Source organism: Puma concolor, chromosome B3 (assembly GCF_028749965.1).
Source record: "Puma concolor isolate L17-30 chromosome B3, mPumCon1.1.hap2, whole genome shotgun sequence".
Lineage (NCBI taxonomy): Eukaryota > Metazoa > Chordata > Mammalia > Carnivora > Felidae > Puma > Puma concolor.
Genome location: NC_141672.1, coordinates 26,404,612 through 26,425,153, shown reverse-complemented (window position 1 = coordinate 26,425,153; position 20,542 = coordinate 26,404,612). Strand labels below are relative to the sequence as shown.

The window sequence follows — 20,542 nt, the reverse complement described above, 5'->3', positions numbered from 1 at the left end:
AGAGCTGTCTGGTAGGGAGCCATGGTCATATAAAACCTGGAACCTACTGGTAAAAGGGAACAATGCAGAGTTAGCCCCTGTTTCTCCTATCTGGCTGCACATTAGGGTCACCTGGGGAGCTCTGAAAAATGGAATCAGAGCCTCTGGGGGTGGGGCTCAGTTACCGGAGTGCTTTAAAAGCAGAGTTTAAAAGCAGAGTGCTTTAGAATCCCAGGGGATTCTAAAATGCATCCAGGGCAGAGGCATCAGACTTGTGGGTGGAGAGTGGGGGACAGCTATGCAAGGAGTGGGGAATACTCACCTGTAGGCAGTTCCCAGGAGCAGGCTCAGGTTTCCCACCACATACAGGCCCCTGGCCAGGGAAGAGGAGGCCAGGCTCCAGGCCCAGAGCCGCAGGAGAGTGTCCCACAGAATACCTAAGGGAAAGAAGAGACCTAGCACCAGTCTGTCAGAGGATGACTTCTGGGATGCAGCACGAAGGAGCCACTCCAGGTCAGGAATCAGGGAGACCCCCCTCAGCATTGTTCCTCTGCCCCTCTCCCCCAGGTCCAGGTAGGCAGTGCTGACCTGTCAACATGCTGGAGAAGAGCATGGCTGGGAAGTAGTGGTGGAAGTAGAGAATCCGGCCCATCAGGAAGAACGGGAAGTAATGGAGAATCCAGCCAAGCAGGAGCTGACCGCCTCCTCGCAGCAGGACCTGGGACAACCCTGGGCCCCAAGCAGCACAGCCCAGGTTACAGCCAGGGAGAGGGCAGAGACCCGGGGTCCTTGTCCAGCTCTGCCCCTTCCCTGCTGTGTGACTGGACCGGGCTGCCTTTCCTCATCTGGAGAATGCTGAGCAAGCCTAGGCAGCTGGAAGAGAGGAGCAGCTGGCCCTCGAGAGCCTTGCACATTACCCACTCAGGGAGGCTGGCACCCATGCAGGTGCACCAAACACCAGCAGGAGGCAGCCTAGCCTCTAAAGAAACCAAGATGCTCACATCCCACAGGTAGCTGCCCCCATCCCACCTCCGTCTCCCACACCTTTGCTGCCACACAGATCTTTGCAGCGGCCAGCAGGAGGGAGGTGAAGTTGGAGATGAGGATGGAGGGGGACAGAGGGGGCCTAGGACTGTGGCTGTTCACAGAGGGAGCAGCACAGGGTAAAAAGAGCCTGCGGGAACGTTTCAGGGGCTGCAGTCCGTGCCCTAGGGGCTCCTCCCTACCCCACTAGAAAATGGGCCATGGAACAGGGAGGAGGCAGAGGAGAAGAGGTGGGTAGCTCTCTACAGAGTGTAAAGGTTAAAAGCGAAGGCTCTGGAGACACCTGGGTGGCTCAGTCAGTTGAGCATCGAACTCTTGATTTCGGCTCAGGTCATGATCCCAGGGTTGTGGGATCAAGCCCCCATGTGTTGGGCTCTATGCTGAGCATGGGAGCCTGCTTAAGATTCTCTCTCTTCCTCTGCTCCTCTCCTCTGCTCTCATGCTCATGCTCGCACTCTCTCTGTCTCAAAGAAAAAAAGTGAAGGCTCTGAAGTCAGACTGCTTGGGTTTGAATCTCAGCTCTACACTTACCAGTGTATGTTCCGGGACAAGTCTCTTCTCTTTGTGCCTTTGCTTCCTAATCCATAAAATGGGGGTAAGAATGTTCTACTCTACAGGGCTGTTGGGAGGATAGGCATTCGGTGACTGAGCTTTAAAGAAGGGAGAGAGTGGGGGCTGAAGGCAGAATGGCCCAGCAGAAGTATAGGCCCCAGCCAGCTGCTAGGTCAGGGGAGGGAGAGCCCAAGGGACCCAACCTTCAACCTCCGCAGGCAGGTGTGCCCCTCTCTGCACAGCTACAGCAATGATGCTCCCCAAGAGGAGGTAGAGGGCAATGCTCAACAGATTCAGCCACCAAACTACCTGCATGGAAAGGAGAATGGGCAGGTGAGAGGAAAGCCGCAGTCCCCAGGCTGAAGGTCTACACAGGGAGAGGGCTGGGTACTCACCGGGTTGCCAAGCAGATACACACGGAAGTCTGTGTCATTGATCCCTGAGAAGCGCAGGCCCTGTGGGGCAGAGGACACCCTGCTGATCCAGGGCCCAGTGCATCCAGGCCACACGTGCTCCGGTGGGGGGAAGACCAGTTACCTTTCACAGATAGGGAGCCTGGGCAGGAGGCTCAGAAAGTGCCAATTCTACATGAGCTCTCGGGGAAGGTGGGTCAGATTCAGGACAAAAAACAGAGCCCTGTCGGCCAGCCACCTCATGCCAGGTAAGGCCTTGCCTAGTTACCCTAGCTCACCCCACCCAACCAAGTCTCAGTGACCTCTTTTTTGGCTCCATTTCCTGGGATAAACTCTAGCCTTGAGCCCTACCTGATAGTTGACAGGCCAGTGCCAGGGTTTGGACGTGAACTCATTGTCCTTGGGTTTGAGACCATTGTTCCCCTGCAGGAAAATGGCAAAAAGAAGCTAGTCAAGGCAGAGATCTCGAGAGCTGACAGAAGTGTGAGCAATGGGCATCTCTGACATATGGCCAAGTGTCCAAAGGAAACCTCCCCCTACCGTCCCCCTCCCTGCAGGGAAGTCAGGTGCTCATTTTCAGTCACTGTTCACCTGCTTACAACTGCCTTACTTATCCCAACACACAAGCCTCCATTTCCACCAGAGACAGTCCATTCAGACCCACTATGCTTGAGAGAAAAGAGAATGAAAGACTTGTTTCCTGTGAGCACAAAACAGACACCCATCTTTCAGACCAAGGAGAAGGTGTGAAGAGAGCTAGTGGGGATACAAAATCAAGCCAACTTACTTGTTCCCTCAGGAACCCAATTTCAAACACAGAACCAGAAATCTGATGAGTTCCCAGACTTGGAAAAAGTTACTTTAACCTAGTGTTTCTCAACTTTTTTTTTTTTTCATTATTGCCCCTCCTGGAACTTTTCAGACATTTTTTTCCTAAATGCCTCCAATGACATTTTAATACCACAGCAATACTGTAAATATGTTTATATACTGGATGACTACCTATGCTTCATACATGAAAAAGTTAACGGTTTTCTGCCCTCCAAGAACACATTTTACCCTCTGGGTGATATTACGCATTGAGAATACATACTTTAGCCTGAAGGAACAAGATTCAGCCCCTTTAATCCAGTGGCTAAGACTGTCCTCTACACGGCAAAATCAGGGCTTTTCAAAGGCAAGAAGGAAAGGATCAGGACCCTGGATACTAAGCACAGGTCTGGTTTCAGCCTCATTATCAGAACAAATTGAGAAGGCACTTCCTGAGAACAGTTGTAAGATGCTGTGAGTTAGGTCAGGGTTTCTCCATTGAAGGGCCTCAGAATGAAGAATGAATCTGGACCCCAAAGGAGCTGTGGAGGGAAATGAATGCCTTCAAACCAGTGCAGTTCAGTCCCAGGCTCAAGGACTCCAGCCAGAGCTATAACAAACCAGGGGCATCCTATTTACTACATTAATGTCAGAAATCCAGTTCCTTTACTAAACCAAGAAATGGAAGGAAGGAAAAGTCTGTAACCATTACAGGCATAACAGGCATATACATTTGTACACTGTTCTCTATGCCTAACACCTTGAGTGGGCTCGTTCCAGCTGACCTCACCAGACGAGGCAGCCTTCTCTGCACAGGACTCAGGCCCTCCACTCAGCTGGCAGAAAAGCCCTCTCCCGTGCAGTTTCCATCATCTGGACTATTTTGATCTCTTTCCCCATCTTGATGCTGCATTGGTTGAGTAATAAAGCTCCCTTATGCCCTTTTATTCTTTGGCTCTACCTCTTAGATAATGAAAGAAGAAACGAGACTATTTAGACTTAGTCTTAAAATTCTACCCAGACGAGGACACCTGGGTGGCTCAGTTGGCTGGGAGACTGACTCTTGATTCCGGCTCAGGTCACGATCTCACGATTCATGATATCAAGTCCCATGTCAGGTTCTGCGCTGACAGTGCAGAGCCTGCTTGGGATTCTCTGTCTCCCTCACTCTCTACCCCTTCCCTGCTCGTGCGCACGCACACACACATGTGCTCTCTCTCTCTCAAAATAAGTTAACAAAACTTTAAAAATAAAAAAATTCTACCCAGACCTAGAATGATATTTTGACTGACAGGCACATATTCAAAGGAGCTATGTCATCAGGCCACAGTGACAGCTACAAGCAGAGAGTCAGAGAAGAAGTGACCCAGAGATCACTTGATGTGAAGTCATCACCTCGCAATGTGCAAAAATGACAAAATCTGAATTTTTTAATTTAATCTGGTGGAAGAAGTCAACTATATTTACTGAGTACCGCCTATAAAATCACTTCCAGGGAAGTCCGCTTGACAACGGCTCAGCAGGGGAAAAATAACAATCACTAGACCTCTCTGCTGCCCTGTGGGTGGAGTGATAATCACAAACCTGACTTGGAATACAGTGACTCTTAAACACCATTCCTGCAGAACACTGGTTTCCATAAGCCAAAGGAAAGGGGTCTCTTCTACACATCCACACTGCAGCAAGGTTTCTCTAACACACGGGGAGAAGTTAAGATAATGGGTAGAACTTTCTCAACTTAAAGCTCTCTTCTCTCAGTTGTTCTTACGCCTTTGAGCTACGACTGCTGTCAGATACCAATGATGGAAAGTACAAACAAAGAATCTTATAAAACCTGCAAAAGACTCAATCAGGCCCCCTAAATAGATCCCAAGTCTAGGAACTTGAGGGGGCTCATGGTAGGGATTTTATGCTGCATCTAAACAACATGCTCAGGTTAGCTATTCATCCTAATTCATTCTAACCTCAGGTGATGGAATGAACTATCAGCATCTCATGCTCTTCAGGCAAGAGCACTCTGGCTTTCAGGAGCTCTGCCATTTGAACAGATTTGAGAATCACTTAGAAATGGAAGAGTGTAGCAGTAACCAGCACTGACTCTGCCAGCCTCGCTGTGAAGCCCGGATCCACCTCTTACACTTAGCTGTGTGACCCTGGGCAGCTTTAACCTCTCCGTGCCCCAATTCCCTCATCTATAAACTGGGGACAATAATCTCCATAGGACTGTAATAACCACTGAATAAGTCAGTTCACGTGCAGTGCTTAGAGTGGTGGCTGGCACATAAGAGCTACATACGTGTGCACTGGTGTCTGTTGTCATCATCATCATCATCATCACCACTATCATCATTCTGCGATAAGGGAAATGCCTTTGAAAACCACGTAAACTGTAAGTGAAGACCCTTTCAAAGTCCTCCATGAGGGGGCAGTGGATCTATACATAGCTCCTGATCTGCGATGCAAATTTGTGGATGGCAAGAGCTCGTAGAGAAGCCATCGAATGAGAGGGGCCACAGTACCCGGATCATCACCATGTGGGACTCCAGCAAGACCTCAGGAAAACTGGGCTGCAGCACGTCCAGGCTGATGTTTGGCACTAGGCAAAGAAACGACAGAGAAGAAAACCTTGGTCGCACATTCTCCCAGCTGTCCACGGCATCCACACTGTGGCCAGAGTCTGAGTGCAGCCTTCCTGATGCTCTGGCTAACCAGTAGGTAGGAGTGTTGAGGAGACAGAAGAAAGCTTTACCCAATTCTTGATCATCCGCCTTCAGCTTGTGTGAAGCACTCATGAGGCATTTGGAGAAACACAAAGGCAACAGATGATGAGGCCTGTCCCCAGTCTGTCCCTGGTGTGGCCACCGCTCTCGGCACCATCACCCTTCATTATGGTACAGCCTCAAATGCTGCTCTCCCTGCCAGGCAGGTCTGTGAGGACAGGGGCCAAGTCCACCTCATCCACCAGTGTCTTCCTGGGACCCCCAGTCTTCCCGTCATACTCACTAAAGAGTTGTTTAATTGGTGAATTAATTAGCTGGTTGGTTAAATTAGGTAGTAAGAAGAATGTAAAATGGGAAGCATGGAGAAGGGAAATCAAGCAAAAGCTTGAAAGGGGTGGTTGGGGAGGACAGATGATGAATCCAAAGATTCACTGAGTTGAAGATGACACTGATGTAGAAATGTCAAACAGGAGCCTGGGAGTACAGATATGGGGCTCAGATCAAGGGCTGTGGCCATCGCTTTCTGTACAAGTGTTGGCTGGCTGTGGGGAGGGGAGGAGCTCTACATAGGGGCCTAAAGGGAAAGCACCAGCCTGCTCTAAGCCTTGAGAGTGGGAAGCACCCCTGGTACAGGGGACAGAATAGCCCAGAAGGAGATGAGAGAGGTGGGCCTGCACTGCAGGCAGTCAAGGCGAAGCATTAAATCCAGAGAGAGGCAAGGAAAATGAAAAGAGGAAATTAGCTCTGGTCCTGAGTGAAGTCACTGGTCACTTTAGGGAGAGTTTAAGGAAGACGGGAAGTTCACATGGATGGGAAGAGAAAGGAGCTACCTTCATACAAAAACTCGTGTGAAGAGATTCAGTTTAAAAAAGGCAAGAAATGGCAATAATGATACAAAGTGACAGCAGAGTCTATAAAGGTTTATTTTTCTAAGATAAGAGTTACTTATAAATGTTTCCAGGAAGTAAGTTCACTCACGTTTGGGGTTGATATGGTCCTCCACATTCCAGATAGAGTTGAGGGTTTCCTTTAGGTATGGGGTGCAAGTAACCTCCAACTGCTCCCAGCCCCTGTGGAAAGCAGTCACAGATGTCTCTCAGAAGATGTGAAACTCACCAGAGTAGCACTGTTGAATCTCTTAAATACACAGGACTCTGTTCTTTTCAATCCAGGGGCTATGCTTTTAGCAACCTCACTCTTGTATTCCACGACTATCACAGAAGTCATCTAGCATAGAGCATTCCCACTTTAGGAAGGTCCAGAGCAGTTAGAAGGTCCAAACCAGATGAACAAACATTGAACTCTCAGTACACATAAAATACCCAAGGGACTCTGGAGTTCTCTGCTCTATAACACACCCGATGCCTTTTCTCCCTCTATTTACCATACAAAAACATGAGGGGCGCCTGGGTGGCTCAGTTGGTTAAGCGTCCAACTTCAGTTCAGGTCATGACCTCATGGCTCGTGAGTGTGAGCCCTGCGTCGGGCTCTGTGCTGACAGCTCAGAGCCAGGAGCCTGCTTCAGATTCTGTCTCCCTCTCTCTCTGCCCTTCCCTGCCCCACCCCACCCCCATGCTCTGTCTCTCAAAAATAAATAAGCATTTAAAAAAAATTATTTTTTTTTTAAATACAAAAACATGAGGTAAACATTGACAATGGAGAAACAGAAGTTTCTGGTATACTGCTTGTACTGTGAAAGGAGAAGCATGAGCCTCAACTGGGACATCAGTACCCCAAAGACTCACCATTTGGGCAGGACCTTTCCCGAGGAGCCCAGGACACAACCTGTGACCAGATGGATGAGTCGAATTCGACTTCTCAGCACTTTGATCCGGTTTCCAAATTTTCTGTTTACAACCTCAATCCGCCAGAAATCATTGGAGTCTCCTGTCCCATTCTGCCATGTAAATCAAGGAAAAAATACAAAGAAAGCAAGATGACTTTAGAGAACACATGTCAGGAAGGGGAAATGGCCACCCTTTCAGATGCCACCATGTTACAAAGGTCAAAGACTAAATGGGCCTCAATGGATAAGGTGGGAAAGGGAACACAGCAACACCCCAAGTGATACACATTCCTCAGCACTCACTATCACAACCAAGAAAAGTAGTGTAACTTCTACAGCCTGCAGTCCGATTCTTCACTTCATGGGACTAGAGTTTAAATTCTAAACATATGTTTTTACTCTTAAACCAAACTCAAGACATCACCCTGAACCAACAGAAATAGATTTGGGTCATTTGCACCCATTACTTGGCCATCTGGACACTTACTCATCTAAGCCAGAAATTAAGACACTTATGTCTAATTCTCCTCAGGAGATACCCGCAAGAAAAAGATGAGTTGTGGCTCCAGTACTGTAGGCTGAGCAAACAGAAAGAGGGTTGGGAAGTCCACCTAGCAGAATCGTTACTGATTCTGCACCAAAGCCTCTGCAAGGGAACATAAGATGGTCCTAAGTCTAGCTGCCCACAAGTTGTTTTGTTTTCAAATTACTCCCCAAGCCATAAGTATAAAACTTCTTCTATTAACTACATCACCCCAAGGTAGTAAAAATCTCAAAATAACGTGGTGATTAACATCGCTCTGCAGAACAGGCAAGTAATCCTTAAAAACAAAGCCAATGAAGATTTGGGATCTGGCAAAGGATAAACTTATATATTCACCTAGGATCATATTGTGGATCCATGGCTTCTATGTCCAATGTGATTTTATTTTATTATTACTTATTTTTTAAGTTTTTAATGTTTATCTATTTTTGAAAGAGAGACAGACAGAGCACAAGCAGGGGAGGGGCAGAGAGAGAGGGAAACACAGAATCCGAAGCAGGCTCCAGGCTCCAAGATGTCAGCACAGAGCTCGATGCAGGGCTTGAACTCACAAACCATGAGATCATGACCTGAGCTGAAGGTGGGCACTCAACTGACTGAGCCACCCAGGCGCCCCCTCCAATGTGATTTTAAAAGAAACCCAAATAGTATTCATATGTAACATTTATTAAGTGTCAGAACATAAGAATGGCCTGGTTATCATGGGAGGAGAGAGATGGAGACAAATGGAAGCATATGTTGCTTTTCCCACAGCAAACTTAGACAAAACGTTCCCTATGTTAAGAGTCCCTGTGCCGCCCCCAATCCTTACGAACATTGCAGAATTCCAGGGAGGATGTGTTCTGCCACATGGCCCTGAGCCAGGCCTCACAATTTTTTACATCCTACTCACACTCCAGTTGCTCACTTACTATGCCATAGCCAGTGACCTGATAGTGCTTTCGGGTCAGGGGGGCCTCATGATAGTGACTGTGCAGGTTCCGAGAAGTCCTAGAAGTTAAAAGAGAGAGAAATATCATCATCCTGGAAAAAAGAGACATGCAGTGTCTCCTCTTTTACTGAGGATATTCACAATCATCTGTTAGGGCAAGAAAAATTAGAATCTGAACTATGAAATCCAACTTATCAGGAATGTCTTGCCTACTTACTTACAAGAAATACCCAGAGAATCAGAGAATCCCAAACCAGGAAGGACAGATGGTAGGAGTCCTGGACTACATGCCAAGAAAGGGGTTAACTTCAGCAGTCAGAGGGATGACTTATCACATTTGGTGGCTTTGAAACACTTAGCTTGCCTGACTCATGAGGCAGCTTTGGGGAGAAGAAGTTAAAATCTGTATTCTATACCTGCCTGAGCCAGCTAAGCCTCCTCCCTCCCATTTACTCTTTCTACCCTCATTACCAGTTTTACAAAGTGGGGAACTGTGGGGTAAGTAGGGGGATTAATTTAGCTTTTATTTGCTTTGTGCCTTTTATAATAATTCTTACTTTTATCTACAATAAGTGTTCATTATAAAAATTTTGGAAATTTCCAAAAATAAAACTTAACAATAAATAATAACTTTTAATTTGTTTATAAAACAAAATGAAATTTAAAAGTGTCTATAATCCTACCGGATAGGAAAAAAAAACCAAAAACCAAACACTGCTTATAGCTTTTCTATATACATAATCCCTGATTTTCAAAAAAAATCTGTACCTGATGATTCTTGTATACATAATTTTTGCAGGGTTGCTTCTGCAATCTATTGTTCCTGTTCGCTCTTGCACATGGTGCCCTATTTCCTTGTGTGCTTAGTTATTTTTTACTATGTACTATTCACTGTCACTGAAAAGCTATTTATGGGAATGGATGACAATGTATTTCCCAAAAGCGGATTTATATTTGCTTTTAGGCAGGTACCTAGGAGATATTACCAGTCTAGGATTATGTTTGTTTAAATTCATGGCCTAAAGATATCGAGACCATCCAGATAAAATTAATTTGGGCCACAAATTCATGTGAGGATCAATTGGTAGTTACAACTTTTCAGGAACCAGAGATAGCCCCTCTTCATCCCTGCTCCCCCTGCTCAAGCCCTTTGGGCTTCCAAGTTTAGGGGAAGGATTACTTAATAAATTTACCACATTGGGTGAGCTTAGAGCTTTGAATTTACAACTCTTTCTCTCAAGGCAGACAAAACCAAAGATCAAAGTGGGGTCAAGGCAGAAGGGGCTGCAGCACCCCACTCATTTCTCTGGATTCCCACTTTCACTTAGATTTTGGCCTGGTAACTCCCTACTGTCTGTCAGCTCTTTGATGCTTTCAGATGTTTTCATATCATTCCAGCATTTTTAGTCATTTCCAGTGAGAACATTGCTTAAATAAACTAGCTTGCCATATTCTCAGAAACAGACTTCTATGTTTTCCTAAAGGCAGCCACTTGAGAAGAAGCTCTGGATAACTCAAATATATATATATATTTTTTTTTCTCTAGAAGAAGGGAAACTGAACAGTGCCTTCAAAGTTCGAACTCCCCAAAGCCAAAGGAGGTGGACAAAACTGGCCTGCTTGTTTGATCAGCCTTCATAAAATGGCTCTCCCATTCTAGCACAGCAGCCTTGTTCTATTTACTAGAGCCTCATCCAGTCTGACTTCTATTTATTTCCAGCTTAAAAGAACCCTCTACCTTTGGTGCCCATACCACTCATTCATCCCAGACAGCAAATTTACTTACTCTTTGTGTTCTAGCCGAATGATGTCTCCATGTCTTACAAACTCCACTGGTAATGAAGGGTCTAGGGGATCTGCCGAGAAGAAACAATCACTGATATCTGAAATCATTCACTCATTAGTGCCAATTGAGGGCCTACAGGTAAAGAATTATGGTACAATATGGTATATTTGAGACGTACAGATAGAGTGCTGGGAGAACAAAGAGAAAGGGCCCCTCACTGTCTCAGAGAAATGCTTGAAAAGACGCTTCAAGGAGGGGAGAATTTTGTCAGGTGAACAAGTGGGGCACAGTTGTATGAAAGAACAAAACACTTTTGATCAAAGGTAAATGGTTTCATATGAGTGGGAGAGTGGGCGGGAAAGACAGTGGGAATAGGTGAGGGTGTGAACAAGTAGGGCCAGACAGTGAAGGACAGGCCTGTATCTGACAGGTACCGAAGCCCCCACAGGAAGATTTTTAAGCTGAGAAGGCAAATAATAATATTTTCCCTTTAGTAGTAAAAATATAGTATTCCAAAAATTAATTCCATGTAAACGACCATATGCCCAGCTTTCCTCAGAATCCAATGTTAAACCTACAAATTTTGCCAGTCATTATCGTGTCTCTGGTAAAAACCTGCTAAGTGTGAGGCAAAGAAAATGATGAGGTAACAAAAGAAAGGGACCACATCTTCCAGAAGCCAAGAGCAATCAGGTCTAGCAAGGCAGTGACAATGGCAAAGTTGCTGGCAGTAATCAGCAACACAAAAGGATCCTTGCAAACTTCTGTCCCAGACAGTGAGACAGTGACACTCAAGGTCAGGAAAGAGAAATGTGCCAGAACAAATCACTGGCTCTCAAGAGAAATAGAGAATTCAAGTGTAGAGATGCCCATTCCTCTGTGGACTTTAAAGTCTCCGAAAAAGATTAATCAGCAAAGTGACAAAATAAGTCAATGGGGAGGGAAGAGGGAAGTTTCAGCTCACATGGATTTGGCGGGGTGGGGGCATTTACAGCCATCAAGAACACAGAGACCTAAATAAATAAAATCACAAATGAGAGAGGAGAAATAACAACTGAACCACAGAAATATCAATAATCATATGAGAGTATTATTTTTAAAAGCTATATGCCAACAAATTGGACATCGTAGAAGAAATGGATAAATTCTTAGAAACAAATAAACTATCAAAAGAACACAAAGACCTCAGTATATACGGCCCCCACTTCCCAAAGTGCTTATACCTCTCTGTCTTCACACAAAGCCTCAGTTGCCTAGGTGAAATGCAACCACCCTAATCTAGAAGCCACATCGAATAACAGATCCTAGATGTTCAAAGATTTGGTCGATGCCCACATAGCTTTAGAAGTAAAGAGGTCTTGGGGCGCCTGGGTGGCTCAGTCGGTTAAGTGTCTGACTTCGGCTTAGGTCATGATCTCACGGTTCGTGGGTTTGAGCCCCATGTCGGGCTCTGTGCTGAACGCTTGCTCAGAGCCCGGAGACTGCTTCAGATTCGGTGTCTCCTTCTCTATCTGCCCCTCCCCCGCTCACGCTCTGTCTCACTCTCTCTCAAAAATTAATAAATCTAATAAAAAAAAGAAAGAGGTCTTGCCTTACAACCCCTCATTGTGATAGACCACTTATGTTTATCCTGTTGGATGAAAACAATCAATACTGGTATTATAAAGGTATACAAACAGACTCTGACCAGTGGTGTCACAACATATATCACTGAGGAGTAGGAGGCAAAAACAGTGGTTGTGTGTGCCACATTTCTAGTCTCAAGACCACAGCAAGAAGAGTTGGGGAAAGGAACAAAGAAGGTGAGTTTAGATGAATAGCCGCCCACTGCCACACAAACGCTCAGGAGCAGCTGACTCAAGACAGGCTGAGCCAGGTGGTGTTTACTGAGGAGTCACAGAGAACGCCTGTGACATAGGACAATCAGCAGGGGCTCAGAAGGTGAGCAGGAGATGCCCTCTGTTCTCTTCCTAGCTGTAGCAGAAGGCACAGCCTGCAGGTAGCTAGATCACTGACCAAAGAAAGATCCAGATATAGCCCATGTCATAAAGTCCTGAGAGCCCATTAAGTGTGCTTCAGAGCAGCTCTGCCCAGGCCAATCAGGGGCAGGCCAGCAGGTATTGAGTGAGGGGCTAAGCACCAGGCTAGATGAACCCAGCCACAGGCCCTCAGATCAAGACAACTTGAGCTGCACCATATGCTGGGGTCTGCAAGGCTTGGTGTGCTCTCAATTAGAAAGGACAGCAGCTACCATGTGCCCTCAGTTGGGGCTACTTGACCAGCCCCTGGCAGCAAGTCCAGGCAACCAGTTCTGGATTAAGCCTGAACCTTGGCCCCGCTCTCTAGCTTCAAAATGACAGCTGTCAAGAGTGAGATCTTATCCGTCTTGCTCACTGCTTATCTCCTATGTTGACTGCAGTGCTTGGAACATAGTAGGTGCTCAAAAAATAACTGTTGAAAGGATAATTGACCTCAGTAAAGGTATTGCCCAAGAATGATCAGGAGAGCCCACCTCTGTACCATTTGAAGGCATGAGAAATGTTAAAAATGGCTCAGAGTGAGCAATAACACAAGAGACATCACTCAGTTCCCTACCGTATTACCTGCATTTGTATTATGTTTCTTGATAATCCACAGATTGTTGTAGTCCTTGTGCAAATAGGTGGTGACCTGAGGGGAAGGGGTGGGAGGAGGTAGGGGGGAGAATACCATCACTATCGGCACAGCCACAGGACAATCAACAACAAATCAACATTGCCTAAGCCTCTTTCAGAATCCCGAGCTGCTGACCCGAGAGGCCATGTTTCCCAATGGGGTTCAGAAGTAACACTGGTAAGATTCTCTCCTTCCATCTGCATTTAGAGGTTTCTCCCACAACAGCCTTTTTGATTTGTCTCTTCATATCTTTCTGCATCTTGTCTTTAAAGTTTCAGCCACCTAGAGGAGGAGCCATGATACCTTGTATAACATAGTCTCCAGCATACAAAGAGGATTTAGTGCATTTTAAGAAGTAATTAAGGGATGCCTGGGTGGCTCAGTCTATTAGGTGTCCAACTTGTGATTTCTGCTCAGATTATGATCTCACTGCTCGTGGGTTCAACCTCCACATCAGGCTCTGCAGCACAGAGCCTGCATGGGATTCTCTTTCCCTCTCTCTCTTCTCCTCCCTCACATGTACACACTCTCTCTCAAAAAAAAAAAAAAAAAAAAAAAAAAAACCTTAAAAAAAAAAGTAATTAAGACCATGCCTCAAACTTTCTAAATGAAAAATTCATGCTATATTTTCTAGAATGTGGCCAAATGAAACTAAAAAGCTCCATAAATATCTCATCCTAGAAGCCTGAAGTTTTAGCCCACAGCCATCCTATATACAGATTTTTTAAAAATTAAATGTGTGTGTATGCATGTGAACATGCCTGTAACACTGTGATGAATCTAACAGCAAAAATTTGAAAACAGTATAAATGTCACTAGAGGAATAGTTAACATGATGGTATGTCCCAGGACAGAATATTACACAGCCACAGGAAACGTCTCTGAGCATTTTTTACCAGCATAGAAAAAGGCTTATAAAATGCTGATGCTGAAAATGGCTGCCATTTATCACTAGGTACTATTCTAAGCACCAGGCACGTCTTATCTCCATGCTATAGGTACTTTGGTTATCCCCACCTTAATTATAAGGAAACTAAGATTAAGTAACTTGTTCAAGGTCACCACAGCCTATCAATGGAGAGACATGATTCAAACCAAGGCAGCTAATTCCAATGCTCCCAGGATAGAGACCATCTAACAAACAATTATGCCAATTATGTAAACAAGAACATAAATACCCAGAGACAACAGAAATACTTACAAAGTGAGTTTTTATAACTCCAATTGGACAAAACATGACTGATTTACTTGCAAAGAGATTTGGAATTAGCATTTAAGGAAAAAAAATATGCATGTATTATGGCCAATTTGTTTTGGTGGCTTTTACATTCTCAGAAAAAAAAAATTAGGACTAATGGTATTAAGAATATACAAGAAACTAAAATATTTTGGCAGCCATAGAGAAAGTAAGTCCATACTCCTGAACACAGATATACAGAGTCCACCTTAGATTTGCTTATGGATCTTAAGATTTTTCTGGTGGTTATGTGTGTGTACTCTGTGTATTTTTTTAAATAAAACCTATTATTAGTAAAATTCCTGTAAGAAAAATTACTTCTTTATTGTGAGTATAGTCCACGGCCTCTTTTTCCCAGCCAAACATTTGTTTTACAATGCATTTTTCAATAACATGAGGTCTCCAAGAAACGCTGGTATCCTCTAACAACAGAATGTTGTGCACCAAGTCATGTGGATAAAAACTGATCTTCCAGAATTATGTGTAGCTTTTATCTTTTGGGGGTTTTTTGGTTTTGTTTTTGTTTCGTTTTTTACTTTTCTATATTTCTCAATTTTATAAATGTTATACTTTAAAAATATTTAGGGGTGCCTGGGTGTCTCAGTCGATTAAGTGTCTGACTGCGGCTCGGGTCATGATCTCGCAGAACATGAGTTCAAGCCCTGTACCCGGGCTCTGTGCTGACAGCTCAAAGCCTGGAGCCTGCTTTGGATTCTGTGTCTCCCTCTCTCTCTGCCCCTCCCCTATTTTCATTCTGTCTTTCTCTCTCTCTCTCTTAAAAATAAATAAAACATTAAAAAAAACTTTTTTTTTTAATATTTAAAAATGGACACTTAGAGTTGTTGACAAGACGTTAAATCCCAGGGCAGTGAGGGTCACTAGAGGTGATTTAGTCCAATCCCCCAGTTGGCAGATGAAGAAACAGGCTCAGAAAGGCTTAGTGTGATTAGGACATGACAGAGCCAGACTCGTCCACTCCTTGGCCCCCACACGCTCTCTCCACACTACCATCATGACATCACACCTCCATGTATGGGCCACAAGTGTGTAACCCTAGGACTAGCATGACAGGGTCCTTCTCTCCCTCTGTACAGTGTAGATGTTCCTAGCCACCATGTCTGTAACTTTACCTTGTACAAGATAGCAGCAGCTCCCCATAGAAGGGTGAGCTATGGTTTTCTGCCCTGACTGTACATAATGACTCTTCTGGAGAGCCTCAAACCAAAACAAAGGCACAACGAATGGGCTCCATCCCAGATTAATGGAGTCAGAGGTGCTGTGTGGTGCCCAGGCATCAGAATGTTTTAAAAGCTCTCCAGTGGGTTCTAAAGTGCTAGAAACAAATGGAGAATCAGGAATGAGAAACTGATACTGACACCCAACACTCTGGGTCAACTTTCTGGTACACTAGTAAATTAAGGAAATAATAATAAGGAATTTTGAAAAGCAAAACTTTTTTGCAAAGTAAAGATACTGGTCATTTTTCAGGAAGAGAAATGTCACTCCCAGCTTCTCAGAACAACAGCCTGCCCTGGAGCCTGCACACCTCCCCTCCCCTCCACTCCCTGTCACTGTGGCTGAGACTTCTGGCCCCACCACTTTTCAGAAGTGATCTCAGTTAGTTACGAGGCCCTTTACTGCCATCCAAAGACCTCTTTCTTAGCCCTCACCTTCTCTGAGGCCTTTGCAGCACCTGAACTGCTGACCACCCCTCTCCTGGGGACACTGTCTGTCCTGTACTCTCCTCCAACCTCCCTGTTCACAACTTCCTTCTCAGCCTCTTCTACTAGTGCCCCTGGGAGCACCTCTTACCACTGCCTAAGTATTGCTGCTCCCTAGGGCTCCTTCGCTGGCTCTCCTCCCTCTGCACACCCTTTTGAGGCAATGCCACACATCCTTCTGTGTTGCTGACACCCATGTGCTACACACTCAGATCTCTTTCCTGAAGACAAGCCCACAACCTAAAATACACAAAGGAAAGTCATCTCCAGAGCTATTCTTCCTCCTCCATTTCTGACTACGGTGAAATAGCATTATCACACATACACCTTGACCAACCTACAGACTTAGACATAGCTCATCCCTGACAGCCACCAGTTTGGGGGCTCTAACACTTGACCTGTAAAGTGTTTCCTGAATCAATTCCCACCTCTATCCATGGTCTTTGCCTCCATTCATTATCCTCTGTCATGATTATTGCACCCTAACTGGTTCCTTGCCTCCAGTCTGTTCTTCCTTTCAATCCATTACCCTCCTGCTGGAGTTACCTTTCTAACCTAAAAATCTAATCACATATTATCATGCCTTAATAAATCTCAACGCCTCACCAGTGTCCACAGAACAAAATCAAATCTACTGTAACATGGAAGGCCTCTACACAACCTGGCCTCCCCAAACTCTCCCGACATCCTGCTCCTCCCTCTCAGGCACTGTCCACCACAGCCACACCCGACACCGTGACATGGACACAGTGTCACTCACTCAGGTAATAGTCATGGCTAATCCCCCAGTGTGCATGTCACACATATTATCTCATACTTTTAATCTACACAGCAATGCCATGATGGAGAAAGGCACTATTTATTTTCCTCAGTTTAAAGATGAGGATACTGAAGCACAGAAAGGTTAAGTAACTTGCTCAAAGTCATATTCTAGTGGAACCAGGATTCAAACCCAGATAATCTAGTCTGGTTCCCAGGTCTGTGTTTGTAACCACAATACTTGACTCATCATCCATGGCATGCCAGGCACTGTGCTAGGTGCTTGCACCATCAGGAAGTGGCCATCAAGTAGCAGAGAGACGGAAGGAAGCACTCACAACTCAATGTGGAGAGAGTTATCACATAGGCTTACAAAGCATGCCAGGCAAGCCTCTCATGCAAGAGGCACCTACCACAGTATCGAGTGGAGGTGGGTCATGGTAATCAGAGGGAACACCTACGCTGAAGTCTCAAGAAGCTGGAGCTAGCTAGAGGAAAGAGCAGGAGGGTGCAGGAGGAAGCCTGTTTCAAGTGGGGAAAACAACAACGAAGGTAAAGGACAGCGGGGCAAGAAAGAACAGCGGGTTCAGTCACATGAAACACTCTGGTATTGCTGCAATACAAAAGGCTCTCTGACCTGCTGCTGGCGGGCGCCGATGCCCTCGGGGTAGAGGTGCCTGTGGGAGTGGAGATAGCCGATGGCCATCCGCAGGTTCTTCACGGTTATCACAGAGCCATAGGCCAGATCTGGGAGGAAGGAAGACAGTGAAGGGTGTGAGCTGGCACAGTGGCTCGACTGTCCCTGACTGGGAGGAGCCCCTGAAGCCAAAGAACTCACCGACCCTCTAACAGACTCCACTGGGCCCGCAAGCACCTAAAGCAAGATGCGAAGTTACCCTCCAATTTCATCAACTCAAGTGGGAGTTCGCTACAGGGTCTTACCAGTGCCCTCACCCCCTCTTCCCTCCTCAGGACTTCAGAAGCAGCTGGTATTAACAGTGCACTATAATAATCAAAGCACTATTTCTAACAGCAAAAGATTAGAAACAGACTGTCCTTCAGTCAAAGTCTACACATACAATCAACAGAATAAAGAAGAAGACATTTCATGTCCTACCTAGAATATTCTTCAAGATAGGTATAATGTTATGATAGACTGTTAAGATAATTTTTACTTTGGATCTTGAGAAACTTAACAGAAGACCATGGGGGAAGGGAAGGGGAAAAATTTGTTATAAACAGAGAGGGAGGGAGGCAAACCACAAGAGACTCTTAAATACAGAGAACAAACAGGGGGATGGGGGCGGGGGAATGGGTGATGGGCACTGAGGAGGGCACTTGTCAGGATGAGCACTGGGTGTTGTATGTAAGCCAATCTGACAATAAATTATATTTTTAAAATAATAAATAAATAATTTTAAAAAATAATTTTTACTTTTGCGAAATCCTTTTGTGTCTTTTGAATCTAATACTATATAATAAAGTTCAACGGTGTTCATTGTTTTTCTTTTTAACTCTGAATTGAAAAAAAAAAAAACAAAAAAACAGAGTAAATAGTTTACCCAAGAACATCCCCTCTCCTTGCAGGCCCTGGATTACTGAGAAGCCTCTTTTCCTTCTTACTGTCCCTCTTCTCAGTCCCTTGTAATCTGGCTGCCCTGCCAACCCCATCCACTGACACAGGTCTTACTCTGCCAGCGATAGGCTACTCCCATCTTCCTTTGTTCATTCTTCCTTTGTGCCAATTACACAGTGGATCCAAAGCTGGAGGAGGCCTGGCTGTGGCCCTGGGAGAGCCCAGTCTTGGGGAAGGTGGCTATACACACTAATGAACACAGGACAATGGGCAAATGCTCCAGTAAAGGAGTAACAATATGTGACATGGGGGGAGCCCAGAGCAGAGTAGGATGAATTCCCATGCAAAGAGTAAGAAGAGTCTGGCTCGATGGAAGAGATCACAGCTGATGTAAGCCTTTTAAATACCGGGTAGGAATCTGCTAAACCCCACAACTCCATTTTTCTATGTTCTCACTCAGGCTAACATATGCAGCCCTATACACTGATGACCATCTTTGCTTCTTGAAATGCTCTGTTCTCCCTTTTCAATTCACACTCCCTCATGGACTGTCCTCTACAGACTTTCCTAACCCCCTTCTTCCTACATTCCCCGGTGACCTGACTTCAACCCTGTTCTCTTTCTTTCTACAGTTTCCATACAGACATTGGCCACTGTCACAGTATCAATTACTCCTTTAGTTGGCTGATTTCTGCTTTGAAAGCATCAGCTCCAAGCCCACTGGCCCCATTGCATGGATTTCTCCAAGCGTCTCAGTCAAACTCTCTACAGCAGAACTCAATGTTTGTCTTTGTAAACCAATTTTTAACCTGCTTTCCAATCTCTCATTCTATCCATGGTCTTGGTGGGCCCCCTGTGTTCTAGGCACTGTACAAAGCACTGGAGAGACTAAAAGACAGTCATGCCTCCAAGAGACAATTATCTGGGCTCAAGTCCTCAGTGACATCTTTCCTCCTCTTTCCATGTCCGATCTCCCCTCTACATGCCCATCGGCCCTACTCCTACGGCTGCTGCCATGACGCCCAGCTCAAGTCCAGGGGGTATCCTCTGCCTCCAATTCCCCCCCGTCCCTAGCCATCCTATACTTTGTCATCAGTGTCACCTCCCTATAGCACAGCCTTCCTGTCCTCTTCCCTACTCAAAGGCCCCCACTGAATCTCCAATGTCTGTTTATGAAGTCAAACACCCAAATGTTTCAAACCCTCATAATCTGGGCCCAACTTATCCTTTCAGCCTGATCTTCCAATCCTTCTCTGTGGATAATCTGCGCCTTATGTTGTGTCCTGTTCTTGGCCTTGATCATGCTATCCCCTATGCCCTATATGCCCTCTCCTCCCTTTCCACCCATTCAAATCTACCCATTCTTCCAGAGACTGACTCCAAGGCAACTCAGTCCATGAGCCCATGATGCCCTCCAACCCTCTAGCAGAAGTGATCTCTTGCACCCTTCAATTCACATAGCTCTGTGTTCCCTCTTTATATATTTAACACACACAGTCACCAGATCCTATCCTCTGGAGGGCGTCTATCTACAGCCTCCAATGTGGCAAACGTGTGCTCAGTTCTGATCTGTGAATAACTGGATGGATGTGAGTCACAGGATACCATGGTGGAAACTGACCACTAGCATTGGACAGCCTTGCCCTTTCACCAGATTCTCTCTGGCTGGCTTCCCACAGAGCTGACTTGGATGCTTCCACAGTCACAAATAAGTCATTCTTTAGCAGCAAAGAGCTCGCTACTCAGGGTGTCTTTCTCCACCCTGTGTCCCAAGTCACTCTTGAGTGCCTGCCTGTACCAGATCTAACTGGATCTTTCTCCCAGTTCACCATCTATAGGCTAAAATAACTCAAGCTATCATACATGTCTTTTCCAATTCACCTCTCCAGAAAGGCTTCTGCCCTTCTACTTTCATAAAGGCCAAGAGATACTCACGTTCAGGGATGGAAGCATTATGAAGGTTGTTGCCTGAAAGCCGGGCCTGGAAGGCAGAACTGAAGAAGCCATCACCAGGACCACTGTGGGGAAA

General features: G+C 45.6%; 1 protein-coding gene across 4 annotated transcripts in view; it reads right to left on the bottom strand.

The window, feature by feature from the left end:
* POMT2 (protein O-mannosyltransferase 2) overlaps positions 1-20,542 on the bottom strand; it is a 44,836-nt gene that overhangs the window by 3,300 nt on the left and 20,994 nt on the right. For all 4 annotated transcript variants that reach the window (XM_086709157.1, XM_086709158.1, XM_086709160.1 and 1 more), the window contains 13 exons: positions 20,449-20,531; positions 17,575-17,684; positions 13,169-13,235; positions 10,566-10,635; positions 8,760-8,838; positions 7,264-7,415; positions 6,497-6,588; positions 5,318-5,394; positions 2,340-2,411; positions 1,971-2,030; positions 1,779-1,884; positions 568-708; positions 302-416 (listed from right to left, as the gene is read on the bottom strand). In XM_086709157.1, the coding sequence (XP_086565283.1) occupies positions 302-416; positions 568-708; positions 1,779-1,884; positions 1,971-2,030; positions 2,340-2,411; positions 5,318-5,394; positions 6,497-6,588; positions 7,264-7,415; positions 8,760-8,838; positions 10,566-10,635; positions 13,169-13,235; positions 17,575-17,684; positions 20,449-20,531 (1,224 nt within the window). The remainder of the gene's footprint in view (positions 1-301; positions 417-567; positions 709-1,778; positions 1,885-1,970; positions 2,031-2,339; positions 2,412-5,317; positions 5,395-6,496; positions 6,589-7,263; positions 7,416-8,759; positions 8,839-10,565; positions 10,636-13,168; positions 13,236-17,574; positions 17,685-20,448; positions 20,532-20,542) is intronic.